The 19,833-nt window shown below is 47.1% G+C and overlaps 1 protein-coding gene across 20 annotated transcripts in view; it reads right to left on the bottom strand.

Annotated features, from left to right (window-relative positions):
- Positions 1 to 8,158: 8,158 nt before the first annotated feature.
- cspg5a (chondroitin sulfate proteoglycan 5a) overlaps positions 8,159 to 19,833 on the bottom strand; it is a 30,665-nt gene continuing 18,990 nt past the window's right edge. The window contains exons 3-7 of one of the 20 annotated variants that reach the window (XM_076029591.1): positions 16,887 to 17,075; positions 13,798 to 13,954; positions 11,008 to 11,064; positions 9,671 to 9,772; positions 8,159 to 8,394 (exon numbers count right to left, since the gene is read on the bottom strand). In XM_076029591.1, coding sequence (XP_075885706.1) covers positions 9,686 to 9,772; positions 11,008 to 11,064; positions 13,798 to 13,954; positions 16,887 to 17,075 — 490 coding nt within the window. In that variant the 3' untranslated portion in view covers positions 8,159 to 8,394; positions 9,671 to 9,685. Of the gene's footprint in view, positions 8,395 to 9,670; positions 9,773 to 11,007; positions 11,065 to 13,610; positions 13,630 to 13,797; positions 13,955 to 16,886; positions 17,076 to 19,833 lie in introns of all 20 variants that reach the window. The other 19 variants (XM_076029601.1, XM_076029654.1, XM_076029522.1 and 16 more) reach the window with 19 other exon arrangements.

Raw genomic sequence — 19,833 nt, 5'->3', positions numbered from 1 at the left:
TATGGTCTGAAGCAGTCAGGCAGGAACTGGAATACTCTGTTACATACATATCTCACTGAAAATGGTTTCAAACAAAATGCCACTGGTAACTGTCTGTACACAAGGGAAAAACAAAATGGAAAAGTGATTCTGATTGTGTGGGTTGATGATCTGATTATTGCTGCTAATACTGAGGAGATTGTGAAAAGTGTTAAAATGATGCTCACTGAGAGATTTAAAATAAAGGACCCGGGAAAGTTTAACAAATTTCTAGGGATAGATTTCAAACAGTCAGATGGTCAAGTCACTATGACGCAAGAGATGTATGTCAACAAAATTCTCTCCAGATTTGGTATGCAAGAATGTAGACCTCGAGAGACCCCATGCGAGTCTAAACTTGAATACAATGATGATGCTAAAAAAAATTGGAAGAGGCAAGGGTGTATAGATGTATAGATGCACTAGGTCTGATAGTCCATAGTGATGCAGACTGGGCATCGGGGGTCACAGACCGACGTAGCACCACAGGTTACTGTGTCAGTCTGAGTCAGAGAAGCTCTCTGATTTCGTGGAAGAGCAGAAAACAAGCAACAGTAGCATTATCTACCTGCGAGGCAGAATACATGGCCTTAACGTCAGCTATACAGGAGCGTATGCATTTGCAACAGATGCTCAAAGGAATTGATAAATATCAATATGCTCAAACCAAGGTATTCGACGACCACCAAGGAGCTATCGCACTAGCCAGGAACCCAGTTAACCGGCAAAGGTGTAAACATATTGATATAAAATATAATTTCATACGTGAAACTGTAAATAGTGGGAGGATATGTCTAAAATATTGTTCCACTGACAACATGATTGCTGACTTGATGACAAAACCAGCCACTAAGCTAAAACTGCAGAAGTTTGCTCAATATTTGTTAGGCACTTAAAGTGCAAGAAGAGCACGTGATGTATTTTTGTTGTTTATCTATGTATCAAAGGCCAAAGGAAGTATATTTCTGTTCATGTACCACAATAAACTAGTGGGGGTGTTGAACGTCATAACGTTATGTGCGCCCTTACTCATTGTGTCCTGCAGAGGGCAGTGTTATCCTGAACGTAATGTTACCTGTCCTACTTATCTACCATGTTCCGGTTCCGGTTTTGCTTTGTGAAGAAAACCAGAGCGCCAGTACGATCGCACTTTTCCCGCTTGATAAATAAATATGCCTGGAGAAGACTAAAGATAAGATTTATGTTCCCCGAGAGTTCTTTTAAATCTCCACCGCAAGGCACATCGTTCAATTCGTGTCAGTGTATTTTTATTGGGAACTCTTAACATTTATGAATGATTAATGAAAAAACACTTTAACAAACAAACTTAAATATATTTACAGGTACTACCCGAAAAATTAGAATATCAAGTAAAAGTTGTTTTATTTTGGCAATTTAACATCAAAGATGAAACCAACAAATTGTATTATATAAAATGTATATATATATATATATATATATATATATATATATATATATATATATATATATATATGTATATATGTATATATATATATATATATATATATATATATATATATATATATATACATACATATATGTATATATATATATATGTAGTATAGTAGTAGTAGTAGTAGTAGTAGTAGTAGTGTTATATTTTTTTATAAGGGATAGACAAGTGCAAGATATATATATATCATGTATATATATATATATGTATATATATATATATATATATATATATATATATATATATATATATATATATATATATACATATATATATACATTATTATAAAAATATAACACTACTACTACTACTACTACTACTAATAATAATAATAATAATAATAATAATAATAATAATAATAATAATAATGATGATAAGCTCTATACATATATATAAAATGTATTCCGCCCCCCGCCCCCCCAAGCAACAGTTAGAGGCAGTTTTCTGACAATCATTGGTGAGGTGAAAAGTTTATTATTTTTAGAATGACACAGTGTGAAATGATGATGCCACTGTACATAGCCCACAGACAATTATCACAATTATCACACATTTTCTTTTTGTCCTGTAAGTAAAATGAAATGTGCTGAGAATTTTTATCACCAGCAGATGGCAGCATGGAGCTGGCAAAACCCGTAACATCAAACACGTTGCAAAATTCAAATGCTCATTTAAATCATTGAACCTGTTTTTCACTGCCCTGCTAATATTCACAACAGGCAGTGCTGCATCATCCCTGAGCTGCTGCATTGACTGCATCAAGATTGAACGGAAAAAAAAGAAAAAAAAGAAAAAAAGAAATCGTGACTTTGCAGCACAAACCCTGACTCAGCTGCCATTCCATCTGCAAACACCAGTTCAACAATATTCTAATAATTCCAGAAAACGCCCTGTCACATGTTAAAACATACAGAGAAGACATTTTATGCAACAGTAGCTAGCTTTTCTTTCTCTCTTTCTTTAGCCGGACAATCTTTCCCACAACACTTTAAATCAAAAACTGTTGCCGCTTGCTTCAGCTTGCGCTCTTTTAATGGACTCTATTTCTTGGCTTGCAATCTGCAAATTAAATTCTCAGATAAGTGACCCAGAATAGAAGTTTAGTTCTGTTTTGGAAATCAAAGATTCCGGCAGAAATCAATGCATCTGCTCTGACTCGTGCACACCGCTGCTGAGTCAGATGTGAAGAGTGCAAACTCCGTGTCATGTGAGCGGATCGGATGCAGACCAATCCGAAGGGCCGTTATCGACTCTGAGCTTGACCAGCTGCCAGCTAGTTCTGTTGTACTTGCTGGCACTGATGGACAAATGTAAAAATAAACGCTGGCGCTTCTGTTGCTATGAGCAACTGCTCCGTCTTCCATCACGTCTACATCACTGTGGCTGCAATTTTTTATCACCGCAGTTGTCATTTTTAATTCTAGATTATTCAAAATTTCCATCCTGTTTTTTATGTTAACTGTTATAACGTGTTTCTGAGGTCGCTGACCTCCACGGTCACACTGCATTTAGAGCAAAATACAGATTTTGCTCTGCTTTATAACATGATCCCTCTTTATTGGACACTGCAGTCCAGGCACAACATACATTTTTATTATTTTTTTTACATTATGCAAACCGCAAAACATTACAAGCACAAATTAATCCCTTGTTTTTGTTTTTTGTTTTTTTATCCCTCCTAGGCAGAAAGTGCTTCGCGATGTATAGCTGAGCTGCAACCAGCTATGTACAAGTGTAGCCTGATGGTTATGCTATGCTATGCGGGACATATAGGATTATCTGACTTATGACGTACTTGGTTTTGAACAGGGGAAAAACCTCTAGAAGGACCTGGAGAAGCAGCTTCGGAGTTATGTTAGCAAAGTGACGCTGTCCCTGCTCTGCAACCCTGCAGGTCTGCACCAATTCTCCACATTTTGTCTGCACACAGTCAAGTTTTTGAAAGCCCTTTTTAGTCATCCCTCTGCTGTACCTCAGTCCAACCTGATCCCGGAGATGGAGGCTGATTCATTGAACTGTTCATGAATCGTTCATCCTTAGGGAGAGTGTGGCTTCAGAGTCCAGCGTTCAATCTGCTGCTGCCGCTCACTGATCACGGAGGCAGGCAATGAAAAGGTGCTGACAGGGCGGCAGGTGGACGGAGGGAACGGTGGCGGCCGGTGCAGGCCGTCCTCCCAGCGCAGGACACGAGGTGTTGATCTGCGAGGACCGTTCCCGGTCCGGCCCTGGGGCCCTTTGGGGGTTCTGCGTCGGGTTCTGCTGGGGACCCTGTGGAGGTAGATGTCGTACTGGGCGAAGGGAACGCTGGAGGGTCTAGACTGGGACCACTTGGCGAAGTGGAGCTCCAGGTCAATGGTTACCTTGTAGCGTAGGAACACACTGGTTATTCAAAGTAATCCCACAAACACACAGAGAATGCACCTGTTAGCAAAGAGGCGCTACCGGAAAAGCTATATTCCAGACTGGGCTTAACTGGCTTGTCCATCGCTGCTGCAGACTTCCTGGTGTCAGTTATTTTTCTGAGTCTGCTTCACATGATCGCGAAAATACAGAATTTTCCATCCAAACAGTTCTAGAAAGTCTGTGAAAGGTAATATAATCTCATTTATAGATTTAACTGGAACCGGAACCGGATGTGTTTGACTTCCGTGTAGAGAAGGGTAACTGCCCTGCTGACGCTGCTTCCAAACTGGAACTCGGGGCTTGCTCACCCATTAGATGTGTAATATATCGCCACATTTCCATCAGAAAAGGAGCCGAGGCTTCGAGTTGGTTCCTCGGAGCCTCATTAGTAACCTAGACGGTGCCCCCACCCCCCACCCCACCACCCCTCCAACCCCCCCAGGCCTTTTCTCCTCGACCCGTTTGGTTTCTTCCCTTTATTTTCTTTCGCAGGAGGCTTTGTGAGACTCGCCGAGCGCTTTTGTGCGTGCATGCGTGTAATTGTGAATCAGCTGCTGTTTTTCCCTGCATGTGTGTCACCATCTGTGTGGTGCGTCGCACACGCACACATCCATTATAATGTGTACATTTAGCATTCATTTAATCCTCTTTCATATTTTTGTGTGTTTGTGCAGCCATGTGTGCGTTTGTGCATGTGTGCACACAGGCGGTGCATGATTGTGCGCATGTCCGCCCTGCCATGTGAGCACATCCACATGGCAGCCAATCACAGCAGCCTCTCCATGGCTTTTAACACCATCATTCCATCACATCATCAGCCAATCACAGGCCGGCAAAGGATTCCAAGTCCCAGCAGGTTTAACTTGGACGAGCAGATAGGAGAGAAGAAGAAGAAGAAGAAGAAGAAGAAGAAGAAGAAGAAGAAGAAGAAGAAGAAGAAGAAGGGAGAAGAAGAAGAAAAGGGGAGTGTTGCTGGCACACCTCTACCATGATCTCTGCTTCACACTTCTTCCTCTGACCTTCCACCAGCATTTACACCTTTAATAGTTAGGGGGAATTTATGGATTTTACAGTCCTATTTTATTTATTTTGACCACCAGGATGTGGCCGGACATGACTGTGCTGCACTCCTCCTTCATCTGTGCATTCATGCTGGAATATTTATCAGGGCTGATTTGAATCAAGATTAATGGTGTGTGTGTGTGTGTGTGTGTGTGTGTGTGTGTGTGTGTGTGTGCGCGCGCTGATGCAACCGTAAGTGACAGCTGGGCAGATGTGTGGGAGAGGATTAGGGTCGTCTGGAGAGATGACGGGACTTCAAGAGGAAGTCAAGAGCACTTTAACGCGTTGATACGTGTCAATGTAGCGCTGCTGAGCTGCGGAAAGGTCAACACGGGCCACTTTGTGTGTGTGTGCGTGTGTGTGTGTGTGTGTGTGTGTGCGTGTGTCGGTGTGGGAGACTGGCAGGAGAACCAGGAGGCCACTGGGTCTGGATCTGCTCGAGGAAGACTGAAGCGCCGGTGTGTGTTGTGTGTTTCCATCGCAACACTGGCTCTTCACCTGAACACCATTAAACCACAGCCGGCAGCAGCGGAGACACACACTCACACACACACACACACACACACACACACACACACACACACACACACACACACACACACACACACAGCGGCATGCAGCTGTGCTTTGCTACGACCATCAGTTTAAACTCCTCAAAACAAAATTATTCTTTTAAAATGTTTTTTTTTTCTTCTGGCAATGAAAACCTTACACTTCCTGTCCTTTGACCCTCTGTGTCACCCAGTTTGTGACGGAAGCGTCGGAACTAGATTGGCTGCAGCCATCAGCTATCGCTGGCTTCACAGCTGCATCTTTCACGCCCGCCGGTGGTGCAGTACCTCCTCCCCGCCTCCAAGGGCGCCGGATGCTGACGGCAAGTTTAGCCCAGTGTTTACAGCCCTCCTGCCAAAACGAATGCACTGACGGACCTCACACATACGTGAAGGGATCAAAGCAGGGCGGTGCCTTGGCCAGGGGGGCGTGGTCACTGACCTCAGAGTGGCATCAGTGCCTGTTTGTGACATCATGACTGTTTTATCACACGGCTGCTTGAAAGGCGGAGCAGCAGAAGACAGAAAGGAGGGACAGAAAACAAAAGTAAAGTGATTTCTTAAAATCAAATTAAAAGGTCCCTTTAATTTCTAGACACCTTCCAGTCTCTGCACCCTCGCAAGCTCCGCCTCTCCTCCCACAAAAAAAAAAAACCCTGCAGAAAACGCCGCAGCACCTCCCCCACCATATTAACACCTCGCCGACGCTGATGTAATGCCCACTTGTTGCCATGGTGTCCGCATTCAGAGGAGCCTTCCTCGCTTTGTGTGCGTGTGTGTGTGTGTGTGTGTGTGTGTGTGTGTGTGTGTAGGAGGGTGGGTGTGTTGGAGTGTGTGCAGTCAGACTCCACAGCCAGCAACCATTGCCACTGTTGCTTGTTTCTTCCTCCCATGTTTCTCTGGCGGTGGCGGCGTCCTGTTTGCACTAGAAGCTCTTTTCAGTTTGAATTATGCTCTACCTCCTCCCACCCCCTCCCCCTTTCCTCTATCCATATCCCCTAATTTATTGGAATAATGAGTCCGCCCACTCCCCCCCCACACCCCCCGGCCCCCAGAAGGACCGTCACAATAACTCGGTCCTTTTCAGCTGCCCAGAGTCGAGAACACGACGTCCACGACAGTCTGTGTCTTTACCTTTGATAAAAAGTGTGTTATTTTCAAAAGTGGAGGATGAAGAGGACACAGTAAATACAAACTGTGAGGATGAAGAGGACACAGTAAATACAAACTGTGACTGAACCAGAGCAGTCAGCGCTGGATTCGTGCACCAGGCGCTCGTGCTCCGTGTGTTACTTGGAGGTTAATCGCCTTGTTGGTGGCAAAAAAAACATGTCACGCAACACAGTAGTTGGACTTGTGCATTCAAAAGGTTCAGAAAAGGTCATATTGAGTTCACCTGTAGAGGTCGCTGTGCATTTTAACTGCAGATATTTTAGATATCTTTATTTTGCATTTGGTTCTACGGTTGATCCTCCATGTTTGGGGGCGGACAAGAAGCTGCGTTCAAAGCCATGCAGAGTTTCGTCTTTTGTTTTTTTGCTGGGGGTCGAGGGGGGGGTTGGTGCGGGGAGTGGGGGTGGGGGGTGGGGCAATGGGAGCCGGCACGGAGGAAAAGACAGGAATGCGGCGAGGCTCATGTTAAAAAGGTTTTTATTTCAACAACTGTCTGAATCTTGTTTTTTCTCTGTCCCAAAAAAGTACAAAAAAAGAAAAGAATGAAGCATAAAACAAGTACATCAAAGGATTAGAAATCACACCAATGAAAACCAAGACACATCGTGTTGCTTCGTCGCACATCAATCCGAGCAATTCTGCTTGTTTTTTTTTTTTCTCCAATATTTATACATACTCACTGGATTAGTCAGACAAACATCAAAAACCTCTCAGTAGCTTTATCTTAATCTTTTTTTTTTTACAATGACGTTTTACGTACGCTTTAAACTTCTGTATGATTTCTTTCTTCTTTTTTATTTTTACAAAATACACCAATGCAGGCAGGAAAAGTGTGTGTGTGTGTGTGTGTGTGTGTGTGTGTGTGTTTGTGTGTACGTGCAGGTGCATGTGTGCGTGTGTACACCTATAAGTGTGCGTATGTTCATCATTATTCCACTGTGTGTGTCTGTCTCCCGTGTGTGAGTGTGTAGGTAAAAGAGAGGAACGGTAAAGTGACAGCAACGATGAGGGAGGGATCGCGGGGGGCGGGGCTGCAAAACAGGGATGTGATTGGATGTCGGCGAGTGGGGGAGAAAGGGGGCGGGGTTTAACTTCCAGCTGGGGCAGTGGTGACGGTGGAGGCGGCGGCAGTGGAGGGTTTTTTTCTTGTTTGTTTTTTTTTTGTTTGTTTGTTTTTTTTTCCTTTTTTGATTGTTTTGTTTTTGAAGCAGCCCGAGCCGCTAGGTGGCAGTGTTGCCGTGTCGGTTGCAGGTTGGTCGGCTGGTAAAGGAGGCAGGCTGGTTGGTTGGTTGGTTGGTTGGCTGGCTGGCTGGCTGGTCGACCGGTCGCTTTGCGCTCGGCAGCGGGCGGGCTGGCGGGCGTGGCGGCAAGCAGGAGGAGGGGTGTTTCTGGGTAGGCGGGCGGCGAAGAGGGGGCGGGGTCGAGGTCGAGGGGCGGGGTCGGGTCGAGGGGCTTGGACTCCTGTTGCCGGCGCACCTTTTTCTTTTCTTTTTCTTTTCTTTTCTTTTTTTTTGTTGCATTGCCGCGACAGCACCGCGTTTTTCACATCATGTTGTTCTGCAGGGAGTTTACCTCCGAGGAGTTCTCCTCGCCGCCCAGCACCTTGTGGTTCTCGTGTTTGGGGGTCAGAGAGTTGTGGATGTTGAGGGAGTCGTCCTCCTTGGTGGGGGCCTTCATTGGGTCCTCCAGCTTGTTCTGGGAATGAGGATCATCCTGCCCAGAAGTGGGTGTGGGGGGGGGGAGGAAGGGGGAGGAGTTGAGTGGTGGGGTGGGCAGAGAGTTCCATTAGAACCACCACAAAAGCATCACAGTTCAAGTGTGGCAAAGTTTGAGCCGAATGTTCGACCCAAACTTTCTGAGATGAAGAAACGACTTCAGTGTCTTCATCATCGACAGTTCGCCTTTATTCATTTTTTTTTTTTTTTTGCCTTTCCTACGTGAAGCAAGCTGAAACTGGGGGGCAAACAGGGACGGAGACGGTGCGCTCGGTTTGCCTCGAAAACACAAGTTGCGAGTTTTCAGCGAGTAACAATACGCTAATGGCTAATGCTAGCTGAGCCTGGTGGACACTGTAGAAAGGAATGAGACAACACAAGCAGTAAACTTAAACGTTAACGTTAAACTTAACATTGGAACGCACCGCTGCTGCCGCCGTGTTTCCACTTCTTCACAGTCACACCTTTAGGTTTTTTTTTCAGCTGTTCTGGCATCTAAAACCTGGCAACCTGACAATATTCTTGACTTTTTTTTATTTCTATTTTTTTGCAAAATGCAGCGAAGCACCAAGCGCCGGTGTCGGCCAGCAGCCGTCCTCATTGGCCGTCATGCTCAGCAGGCTGGTGGCATTCAGTGCAGCGAGGTCAGAGAGCAGAGACGCTACCGCCTTAGCCACGCCCACCCCCACCCACTATGGCTGCACCTGGCTAACACCCCCTCTCCCCCCCCAACCCCCGCCCCGGGATGCACATGCACGTCACCATGCGAAACTGCGGCCCTTCCCCTCTTTCCCTCCCTCCGTGGCTCATGGCAGCACGTCTCTGGGCTCCTCCCCCTTCTCCACCTCCCCCCTCTCCCTCCCCCCATCAATTTATCGTAACACAACACACAAAACACTGCTTACGCTCTCTCTCTCTCACACGCACACACTCATGCCCAGAGTGGCAGTTTAGGGTAGGGGGGCGGGGCCAGGAGAAAACATTCTGTTTTAAAAGGTTTTAATTTAATTCAATGGGAATTAATTAAGGTCAGAGAGGGGGAGAGACTGAGGTGGGCGGTGGGCGAGGGAGGGGGTGGGGAGTGGGGGGGGATTATTGATCGTCAGGTCCATTTGAGGGTCTGTTTTCCAGCCTTTTATCCCGTTTGACATCGGGGCATCATCGCTCCTACACACACACACACACACACACACACACACACACACACACACACCCAGGCAGACAGAGTGTTTTGGAGCGCTGTGATTGGATAGAAGAGCAGTGAGAACATTTACCGGCTGGCGGTCGGCCTAGATTGTAACTTCGGGCAGGACGTGTGGATACGTCACTTCCATGGTTACGGGGTAGGGCCCCTCTGTCCTCCCATCAGCGTGAAACTGGAAAATGTTTCGGGGGAGGGGAGGAGGGCAGTGTGGTTTGTTTGTTGGTTTGTTTTGTTTTATATGTTGTTGTTGGATTTTTTTATTTTTTTTTTCACTTAGCTGTTTATGGTTGGAAGAGGTGTGGGTGAGGGGACAGGGGGTGTGGTTGAGTAGTGCTTGTGGGGGGGAGGGGGCCATGAGGACTTTAGAGTGGGTGTTGTTTTGGGGGCGGGTGGGGTAGCGGGAACAGAGATAAACAGGGGTCTGATGATGGCAATGGTGATGGAGGCACATGGACACTTGCTGGAGTCTGTGTGTCTGACTGTTGACCAGTCAATTACTGGCATTAGCTAAAACTTGTAATTAGCTTTTAGCTAGCTTAGCAATGCTTCCCAAATCCATTGGAAATGTTTCCCAAAAATGTTTGCCGATGCAAAGGCCACTTCAAGTCAGACCTCGAGGGCGACTGGGCAAACTTTCTGTCCGTCAACACCTGTTTTCTTCTTCAGCTTTATGTTTCGCTCTTTTTTTTTTTAAACTTTTAGCCGAAGAATCAGCGTTCGATGATGAAGAAAAGCCTTGTGTGTTCCTACGTTGTCTGCGAGTGTTTGTGTCAGCGGTTGGTGTGCGTTGTGTGCCAACAGACTCGTTGCTCCCGGTAAATATTGTTTTGTTTGCAGCTGTTTCATGTGCATGTTGTGGCGGCTGTGTGGCGGCTGTGTGGCAGCTGTGTGGCGTGCTAAAGACTTGATCCTCTGAGCTCGGGTTACATGCTAAATCTTTAGCGCCAGGGGTAGGTTCTATCTTTCTGAATATCTTTTAAAAACTGAAAAAAACGTTAGAACTAGCAGCTAGCTCGTTAGCCGCTCTCTCTAAATGTTGGCGTAAATGAAATGGTGATGTTATTGAATACTAATTAACTTGTGATTGTGATTCATTTGTGTGACTCAGACTCAGCGGAACACAGCAGTAGGACAGCAGTTGTTCATAATATCTTTTTTATCTTTTTATTCACGTGGTGTGTTGAAGGCTCAGGTCTATCTATTGTTTCTAAAGGGTGTAATTAGGTGCACTTTAGTGACATTTAATGTCTTTTGACTTGGTGGGCGGGGCTAAGACTCTGACTAAATCACTGAGAGCTGAGAGAGGAGATGATTGACAGGGCCACAGAAACGATGAGAGTGCTGTTTTTGGAGAGGTGGAATAAAAAAGGGGACGGGACCGTCTGACATTTGGGGGTCAGGTCTTACCTCACAGTCGGACTCCTCTTTGGCCTTACACTCCCAGGTGTATCTGCTCATGGTTTTCTAGTTGGGAGGGGGGAGGAGGTGGAGGAGGCGGGGCAACAGGGTTATACTCCTTCACAGAAAAACCATTTCAGCCGTCCTCAGAGAGAGAGAGAGAGGACGGGGAGAGGAAGGAGGAGCGACAGATCCAGCAGAGGACAGAACGGAGGAGACGCAGACAGATAAAGACGGAAGAAGGAGATCGAGTGTTGGTTACGCAGATCCAGACAGCGGATACTCCCTAGCCGGCTAGCAGGAAAAAACACCCCTCTTTTATTCTGCTAACAGTGACACATAATCTGGTTCTGGTGACTGTCAATGGAAGATCCAGCAGCGTCAGGACTCTGGGCCGCTGGTTTGAAGGGGAATCAAAGTTTTGGAACTTTATTAGTCAGGGGAAAGATGTTTTGAAATATGTTGGTTATATTTGGTTTGGCGGAAGTTGGTCGAGGAGTAGTAGGGGTAGTTTTTGCACGAGGCTGGGACATTTGATGGATTAAAACCAAAACGTGGGTTGGTTAGTACTTGGAAATCTGTGGACACCAGGAAAATGTTAACTTAACGTGAAGAACTGAAGTTTTCAGGTCTTTTTCATCTCATCTTTTTGTGTTACTGGCGTGGTAACAAACACAACAAGAACGAAAAATAGCAACTTGCATATTCTCATGACTTTCTACTTCTCAACTCTGCTTGTCATGGTGTGGGCGAGGCATCTAGCACTAACAGGGAATGGCTAGCCAGTCACTAGGGAGTGAGCCGTTCCAAGGCGGCTTTCAAGGCTACGTTGATACTCGCATTCACCACAAGTACTAGTCAACCCATCGTGTGATTGGATATTTGGGGGCTGTGGCGTACAGGGGGGTGTGGCGGGGCATACAGGTGGGGTCAGTTCAGTGTTTGAAAAATGAAGTTAGAAATGTACAGTTGATGTTTCTGTTTGTCTTCAGGGGACATTATGAGAGGAGAGGTTTGGGGGTTTGAGGTTTATAATGAGACACTCATCTACTTGAATGAGGTGTGTTTAGCACCTGTGCTAGCGCTGGCATGTTGCAAAACCTGGGTTATTAGTTGCAGTGTAGCTTTAGAAGTAGACAGACGTGGTGGTTGTTAGAAGCTGGCATCACGTCCGAAAGCAGAACAAAGACAAAGGTCATCAAACCAAAATAAAAACATCTTGGCTGTGGTCGTAGAACTAGCCATGCTGCTACGTTAGCACTGTCGTGACTAGCTGCCCATGCTTTCAGTTAGTGAGACACCTTTCAGATCTCCAGTGACATCTGCAGGTATCAAGCCAGGCGTTGCATCGCAGATGTTTATCCTGAATCTATTTGCCAACCCCCCCGCCCCCTGCCCACACACACACACACACACACACACACACACACACACACACACACACACACACACACACATACACACTTTAGCTTACCTGTTTGTGACCACCCCCCAACACAACAAAAAACATTTCTAACTAATAATTGTCACCCACTCTTTCACAGCCCTGCCCAATTTTCAGGATAAACAAATATACATCAGACAGTTCTGTTGTTGTCCTACATACAGTATAAGGCGGTAAACATAGAGCAAAGCAAAGCTGCGTAGGCTAACATGGCCAGCAGGTGGCACATGTTAGCAACAGAGCAGGAATGCAGTGAAAACACCGATGCCAGAGGTGATCGGATAGACAGAGTAAGTACAGAGTAAGTCAGAGGGAGGTCTGTGAGGGGTTGCAGCAGGGGATTGTGGGGATTTTTGTTGTTTTTACCAAGCCAATTGGAGTCAAAGGTCAAAGTGCAGTTCAGACCAAATCCAAGACAAATTTTATTTACCAAACTTCCTTTGTAGACATAAATTGTTCTGAACATTCTAATAAATGTGATGATTGATGAGAACCGGTGTATGCTAAGATAGCTAGCTTAGCTAGTTTGCTTGGCTAGCCTGCCTTCCACCCTTTTCCCTGAGGTGATTTAGTAAAAAAAAAAGAAAGTTCCACATGAGTCTTTATAATTCCTCATCTAAATAAGTCCTAAAAATATATGATAGATATATGGAAAGACGTGAATAAAAGCTGTGGGGAGTTAAATTGGTTGTTCACTGGTGGTTCCATGGAACAAAATGGCTTCCTCTGTTACAAATGCTGTCTGTTTTCCAGACAAATTCAAAACAGGATTCATGGGCAATAATCCAGTGGAGTTAAATCAGTGAGAACAAAGAAAATAAAGGAGTCAAGGAGTTGCACGGTGCAACATGGCACAAGTCAGCAGCTCCTGTACAGGTCTTTAAAAAACAAAAGTCTAAACCAGTCTCTTAAGGAGTGGTGTGATAGACCAAATAAATAAATTAAAGGTGAGCTGTGCACTTATGCTTTTATTTTGGATAAGGATGATGTAAGTGGTGGCTGGAGTCTTGGCGACTGCTGCTGGATCTGGTCTGAATGCAGCTTTAACCAATGTTTATCATTGCTTTTTTTAAAATTTCTTTTCTTCCCCTCCGGTCGAAAGTATAAAAGCCCCGGCATGCCATCCCCGCTGCAACCTCAGCCGCCCCCACTCCTCGGCACTGCGCACCTCAGAGAATCGGAGAATACTCATGCCCATGCATTAGGGAAGCACAAGGGGGTAGGACGGGGCGGGGCGGGGCAGGAGGGGTATTTTTTTTTTAGGTTGGGAGGGGAGGTGCAGGGAAATATAAAAGGAAGGGGGAGTGGGGGAGCAAGAGAGAGAGGGAAAGAGAGAGAGGCAAGAACCACGTTACCTGACAGATAATGTTATCATAGTAAGCCAATGCACGGGCATGAGGGACGTTAGGAGGGGTGTCGCACAGTTTCCTTACATTTGGGTGGGAGCCCTCAGCGATGGTGGACAGCGAGAAATTATCATTGTGCTGCTCCGAGGAAGGCCGGTACTTACTGCTGGGTGACAGCAGGAGGGGGGAGGGGGGGGGGGGGTGGTTGGACACGTGCAGCGGATGAAGAGAATGGAGGTGTGATGAGGAGGATGGAGAGGTGGGAAGGGGGAAGGCGGGATGAGGTGAGGGAGGAAGCAACATGAGTGGACAGAAAAATGGAAGAGAGCGGGAGGAGCAAGACAGGGAGAAGTTTAGCACAGAGATCACATCAGAGAGAGGGGGGGGGAGGGGAAGAGAGGAGAGGAGGAGGAGGGCGAGGGAGGGGAGGAGGAGGGGGAGGGGAGGAGGAGGGAGGGGAAGAGAGGAGATGGGGGGAAGGGCGAGGGAGGGGAGGAGGAGGGGGAGGGGAAGAGAGGAGATGGGGGGAGGAGGAGGGAGGAGGGGAGGGGGAGGGAGGAGGGAGGGGAAGAGAGGAGAGGAGGAGAAGGGCGAGGGAGGGGAGGAGGAGGGAGGAGAGGAGGAGAAGGGCGAGGGAGGGGAGGAGGAGGGAGGAGAGGAGGAGAAGGGCGAGGGAGGGAAGGAGGAGGGAGGAGAGGAGGAGGAGGGGGGAGGAGATGGGGGGAGGGCGAGGGAGGGGAGGAGGAACAGAGAGAGGGTGAGGGAGGGGGGGGCAGGGGGAGAGAGAAGCAAGACAGCAGCATTAGTTACAACAGCAGCTTCACTTCTTCTCGTTTGTCACCCGACAAACAGATAGAAAAAAAACACACACACACACACACACACACACACACACACACACACACACACACACACACACACACACACACACAGACACACAAAATACAAACACTCTTCAGCTGGGATGCAACAAACTTTTCCCACACATTTTTCACAATGGAGCCGACCAAACAAAACAAAATGCAGCCCAGCCGACCATGCTGCCTTCAGGTGTCCACTGTTTTTAGCCTCGTCTCCTTCCCCTCTGACCGACTGCAGAGCTTCAGCTCATCTGCAGGGCTTTTAACAGCTGACTGACAGCCGTCTCAGCCTGACAGAGTCACTTCCTGCTTCCTGTCTCCGCCCCCACCTGCTTCCTCTTTGTCTCGGACTGCCGGGTCTGAGCTCAACTGCTGCAGAGAGACGGAGCAGCGTAGATGGGGGGGGGCGGGGGGGGAGTAGGGAGTCTTGCGCACGCACGCATATGCACGCACGCACGCACACACACACACACACACACACACACACACACACACACCTCTTCCTCCCTGACCGTCCTCTCTTCTCCTCCTCCTCCTCCTGTGACAGTGTCTTTCTCTTCTCCTCTCCTCCTCTGATCCTGCCCTCCTTTCTTCCCCCTCCCACCTCCTCCCTCCCTCACACCCCTTCCCTCTCCACCCCTTCCCTCTCCACCCCTCGCTCTTCATCCACCTCGCTCCTCTCATTGATTTCCTCACACCGACCACTTGATGAGGCTGTGTTGTCTCTTTTTTATGCTGCACCCTGCCGCTCTGCACACACACACACACACACACACACACACACACACACACACACACACCCCTCAGGTCGCACAGCTGTATGTAGGTCAGCCCCCCCCATTCCTGTTCAGACTGCCCTACTTTCAGCTGGATCCGATGACATCACCCGTCTTTTCCCTTTTTTTCTCCAGAGAATTTACGCTAGCTAGCGCCGCTGCTGCCGCTGCTCGTCCCCACCGCCACCATCATCGCCAACATCATCACCAACCATCATCACCACCCGCCATAATCTTCTCCACCATGGCAAGCATGACAACCCCCCCCCCCCGCCCCCCCCCCATCGCATCTAAGTCGCTGAGCTAAAAATAGAACCTGTTCGCTGTGCGATTTGGCCGTGCGATTTGGCGAGCTGCTACGCAATGCTACTAGCCGTGGCTGCTAGCGCCTCCTTCTGTTCCAAACTATCACTGCCGCTCAAATGCAGGCACCTTTAAATGCTTTTCCCCGCTGAGTCTATCAATATTGAGCGTGCATTAAATATTTAACACACTCACACACCCACAGACACACACACACACACACACACACACACACACACACATACATACACACACACACACACACATACGCACACAGAGAAGGCTCTTAATTAGATCTGTGTGAGTGTTAATGTGTTCTGATTGGCATTGACCTTTCCACGCATCAGATCGCCGAGCTGCAGATTCAGATGACGTAAAGTTTGACAAAATCTCAGACGGCCTCGCAACATTTTCAGATTGTATGAATTTTCCTGGAAATCTCCCAGAATGCCTTTTGGAACTATAGGGGCACAGGGGCGTCATCACAACCACTGTGTGATGTTCATCAACCCGCTCTTCACAAAAAGATACACAGAAAATACTGAGTTTCTGTTAAAGCTAAACTGCTAATGGCTAACTTTGCATGACATGTTATGTCAGCTGAGGATACTTGTTGATGCTGATGTTGCTTTTTTTGCACTTCTAACGTTATTTCAGCAGCTGAGGACGACACGTCCAACCTCTGGGTAAAATTCTTTTTAGCCAAGCCACTAAAGCGACGGCTGCTGACGCCGTTCTTAAGTTGAGGCATTGATTTTAATTTCGCACTCAGTCCAACTCTTTGCCAGTGGTGAGGTGGTTAATCAGTGGTTGGAGATAAATCTGCTGCAGTACCCTCGATGCCTCCCGGAGAAAAAAAAGGCAATAAAGACTCTTTTCTCTTCTTCTTATTTCTTTCTTTCTTTCTTTACGTGATTGATCTGTTACAGCTCGCCAAATACACGCTGAGCTCTTTGAGGGGTGGAGCCTGCAGGACACGCCCTGCACGCTGAAACCACCGACTGATGGAGGAGGAGTTTCCTCGCCGGGGGAACAGGAATCCTCCGTGTCCTCTGAGAGGTTGAGAGAGTCGCTAAAGAGGTTGGAAGGAGACGCGGCAGAGTTCCGGAAGGGTCTCGGACTCCCTGGGAGCCCTGGGGGTGGGGGGGTGGAGCCTCACCTTCGCTTGCGCAGCTTCTTGTTCTCCGTCTTGAGCACATGGAGCTTCTTGGCAAAGCAGACGACGATCATGAAGAGCAGCAGGAACACCAGCGCCGAGGCGCCTACTGCCAGGCACATCACCTGGAACTCTGTCACCACCGACTCGCAGCGGGCGCCCTTGTGCCAGATGTAGTCCTGGACGTTGCATCTGGAGGAGGGGGAAGGAGAAGAAGGACAGAGACATGGTTAACTGGGTAAACTGGGAAAAGACTGCCAACAAATCATCAGATTTAGCAGAAGGCTGTAAACAGAGGGCTAAATATGCTGCTCTCTGGGAATCAAGACAGTTTGGGGTTTTTTTTTAGATAAAAGGAAAACAATCTTCGGGTAGAATATGGCACCATCAAAGACTTTAAATTACTGGGGGAGAGGTGATTTTTCTCTTTATACTTTACCAAAATGACAGAAATGAACTAAAGTACAACCAGCCACCAGGGGGCACTGTGTTCAGGAAATGTATTCATGTGATCACATTTTATATGAATGTATGGCGTTTGTTGTTACACCGAGTAACAGTCGGTTGTCAAACATTTATCGATGAACCTCCGCGAACTCTGTAATTTCCTTTTCATGCTTTGTGTTCGGCAAGAAAGCACTTTTCGTGTTAGCGCGAGCGAACAAGCTGCAGGTGTGTGTCAGCCGACGCTGTCGCGTTTTCAGTTGGCTGCTCAGAAAACAGAAGTTGAATGAGTAAACACAAGCCAGAGGCATTTTCCATTTCACACACACACACACACACACACACACACACACACACACACACACACACACTGTGATGCACTGTGCATCACAGAGCACACACATGGAGACGCAAAAAGAAGACACACAACCTGAGGTCTAGACCATGTGACGATGGTGGCCGCTTTCGCACAAAGGAGGTTTATGTAAGTTCACGTCAGGGTGGGACGGAGGAGGAGGAGGAGGAGGAGGAGGAGGAGAGGAGGAGGAACTCTTTGCCATCCTCACCTCCTCAGCCTCCTCGCTGCACTTCACTGAGAGCCCAGAGGCAGAATCACAACTCTGCTCTCTCTTGGAATCGTAAAAAAAAAAAAAAAATCTGAGGAGAAGCAGCAAAAAAAACAGTCGCTCTACCAGCAGGGTTTAAAAAAAAAAGAAGAGCAGAAGAGCACCATGGTTCTTATCAAAAGCACCGAACAGTGACCTCTGAAGAGGACAAGGTGGTGGATATCCAACATTACCAGGCTGAATTAAAAAATAAAAATAAAAGGATCTTAAAAGCTCTAAAATGTTGAACCGCTGATGACAAATATTTATTCTCCCCAGTCGTGATGGAAAGAGTGATATCACAAAGGGCAACATCATCATCATCATCATCATCATCATCATCATCATCATCATCATCATCATCATCATCATCATCATCATCATCATCATCAGCTTGGTGGCTGACGGCTGAAGGATTTTTCCAACACATGGTCACACACGGTCCTGTGTCCACCTGCTTTTAAACTCCCTCCATAAATTATTGGGATCCTGCGAGCTTCACAATCCTCCAAAGTCTTTACCTGACTAAAGCCATTCTATACTTTACACCAACACGTTCTTAGCTCACTGGATGCTGAAGCCGCTGGTCCCATGTTATTACCCTACTGCCTTGGAGCTAACTTGTAGCATGGCGCTGGATTTAGTGCCGTATTATATGGTTGTTATATAATTTCGTGGAATGCCCTCGGAGGTCCCGAGGCTGCTTCTGGTCCTTTTGTTCCTCCTTTTTTCACCCCCCCCCCCCCCCCCCCCATCTTTAGTTGTTCCTCAAAGCAAAGCGAATGCCGGTTCTGCCCACAGTAACGAGGCATTTGAGAACTGACGCAGCTGATGGTGGCATCATGAGCTGCACCAGGCTTTAAAAAAATCAAAAACAAAACAGAACTTGGTTCTGAGAGAGCACCGAGGTGTCTTCTTATTTTCATCGAAATGGCAACATTTCATCTCCAGAGGTTGTGCCGCTCTCGGCGAATCGTGTTTTCCCATCGGCTAGCAGAGGTTAGCAGGCGTTTTAGCATCAAGTCACGCCTCCTGCTCATAACTCATGACTAAATATTTGCTTAAAGGGATTACTTGAAATGATTCCATCATGACACAGTTGACGACTACGACTATCAAATCTAAAGATTCATTCATTCATCCATCTTCTATACCCGCTTATTCCTATTCAGGGTCACGGGGGTCTGCTGGAGCCTCTCCCAGCTGTCTTAGGGTGAAGGCAGGGTGGCACCCTGGACAAGTCGCCAGTTCATCGCAGGGCCACATAGAGACAGAGAACCATTCACACTCGCATGCACACCTACGGACAATTTAGAGTGTTCAATTGACCTCACATGCATGTTTTTGGACTGTGGGAGGAAGCCGGAGAACCCGGAGAGAACCCACGCAGACAAAGGGAGAACATGCAAACTCCACACAGAAAGGTCCCAGGCCTGGGCCCCCGGAATCTAACCCACGACCTTCTTGCTGTGAGGCGGCAGCGCTAACCACTGCGCCACCGTGTCGCCATTTAAAGATTCAACAAAGTGAGAAAAAAAAAATAATGTGAAATGATCTGGAAAAAAATATCGCAATCTGCCCCTTTTCTCCCTAAACTTTGACTGTTGAGTTTTTGATGGCTAAACTGTGCAAAACCAACCAAGCGAAAGGTGGAAAGGCGTTGAAAAGTGTGTTTTTTTTGTTTTTTTTCGTGGTGTACAAATCAGAAAGAAGGTCGCTGCCGGCCAACAGCAGAGGACGAAGCGAGTTGTGTTGGCTGAATATTTTAGCATGAATCCTCCGCAGGCATTCAAAAAACACTATTTCTAAACAATTTCTTCTGAAACCAAATGGTTTTTATGAATTTATTTGTATAGCAGCGTGGGTTCTCTCCGGGTTCTCCGGCTTCCTCCCACAGTCCA

This window comes from Nelusetta ayraudi, unplaced genomic scaffold, assembly GCF_046127955.1.
Source record: "Nelusetta ayraudi isolate G7.1 ecotype Tasmania unplaced genomic scaffold, CSIRO-AGI_Nayr_v1 ptg000003l, whole genome shotgun sequence".
NCBI classification, from domain to species: Eukaryota; Metazoa; Chordata; class Actinopteri; order Tetraodontiformes; family Monacanthidae; genus Nelusetta; species Nelusetta ayraudi.
The sequence above is the reverse complement of the archived record's forward strand: the minus strand, read 5'-3'. Positions and strand labels throughout refer to the sequence as shown.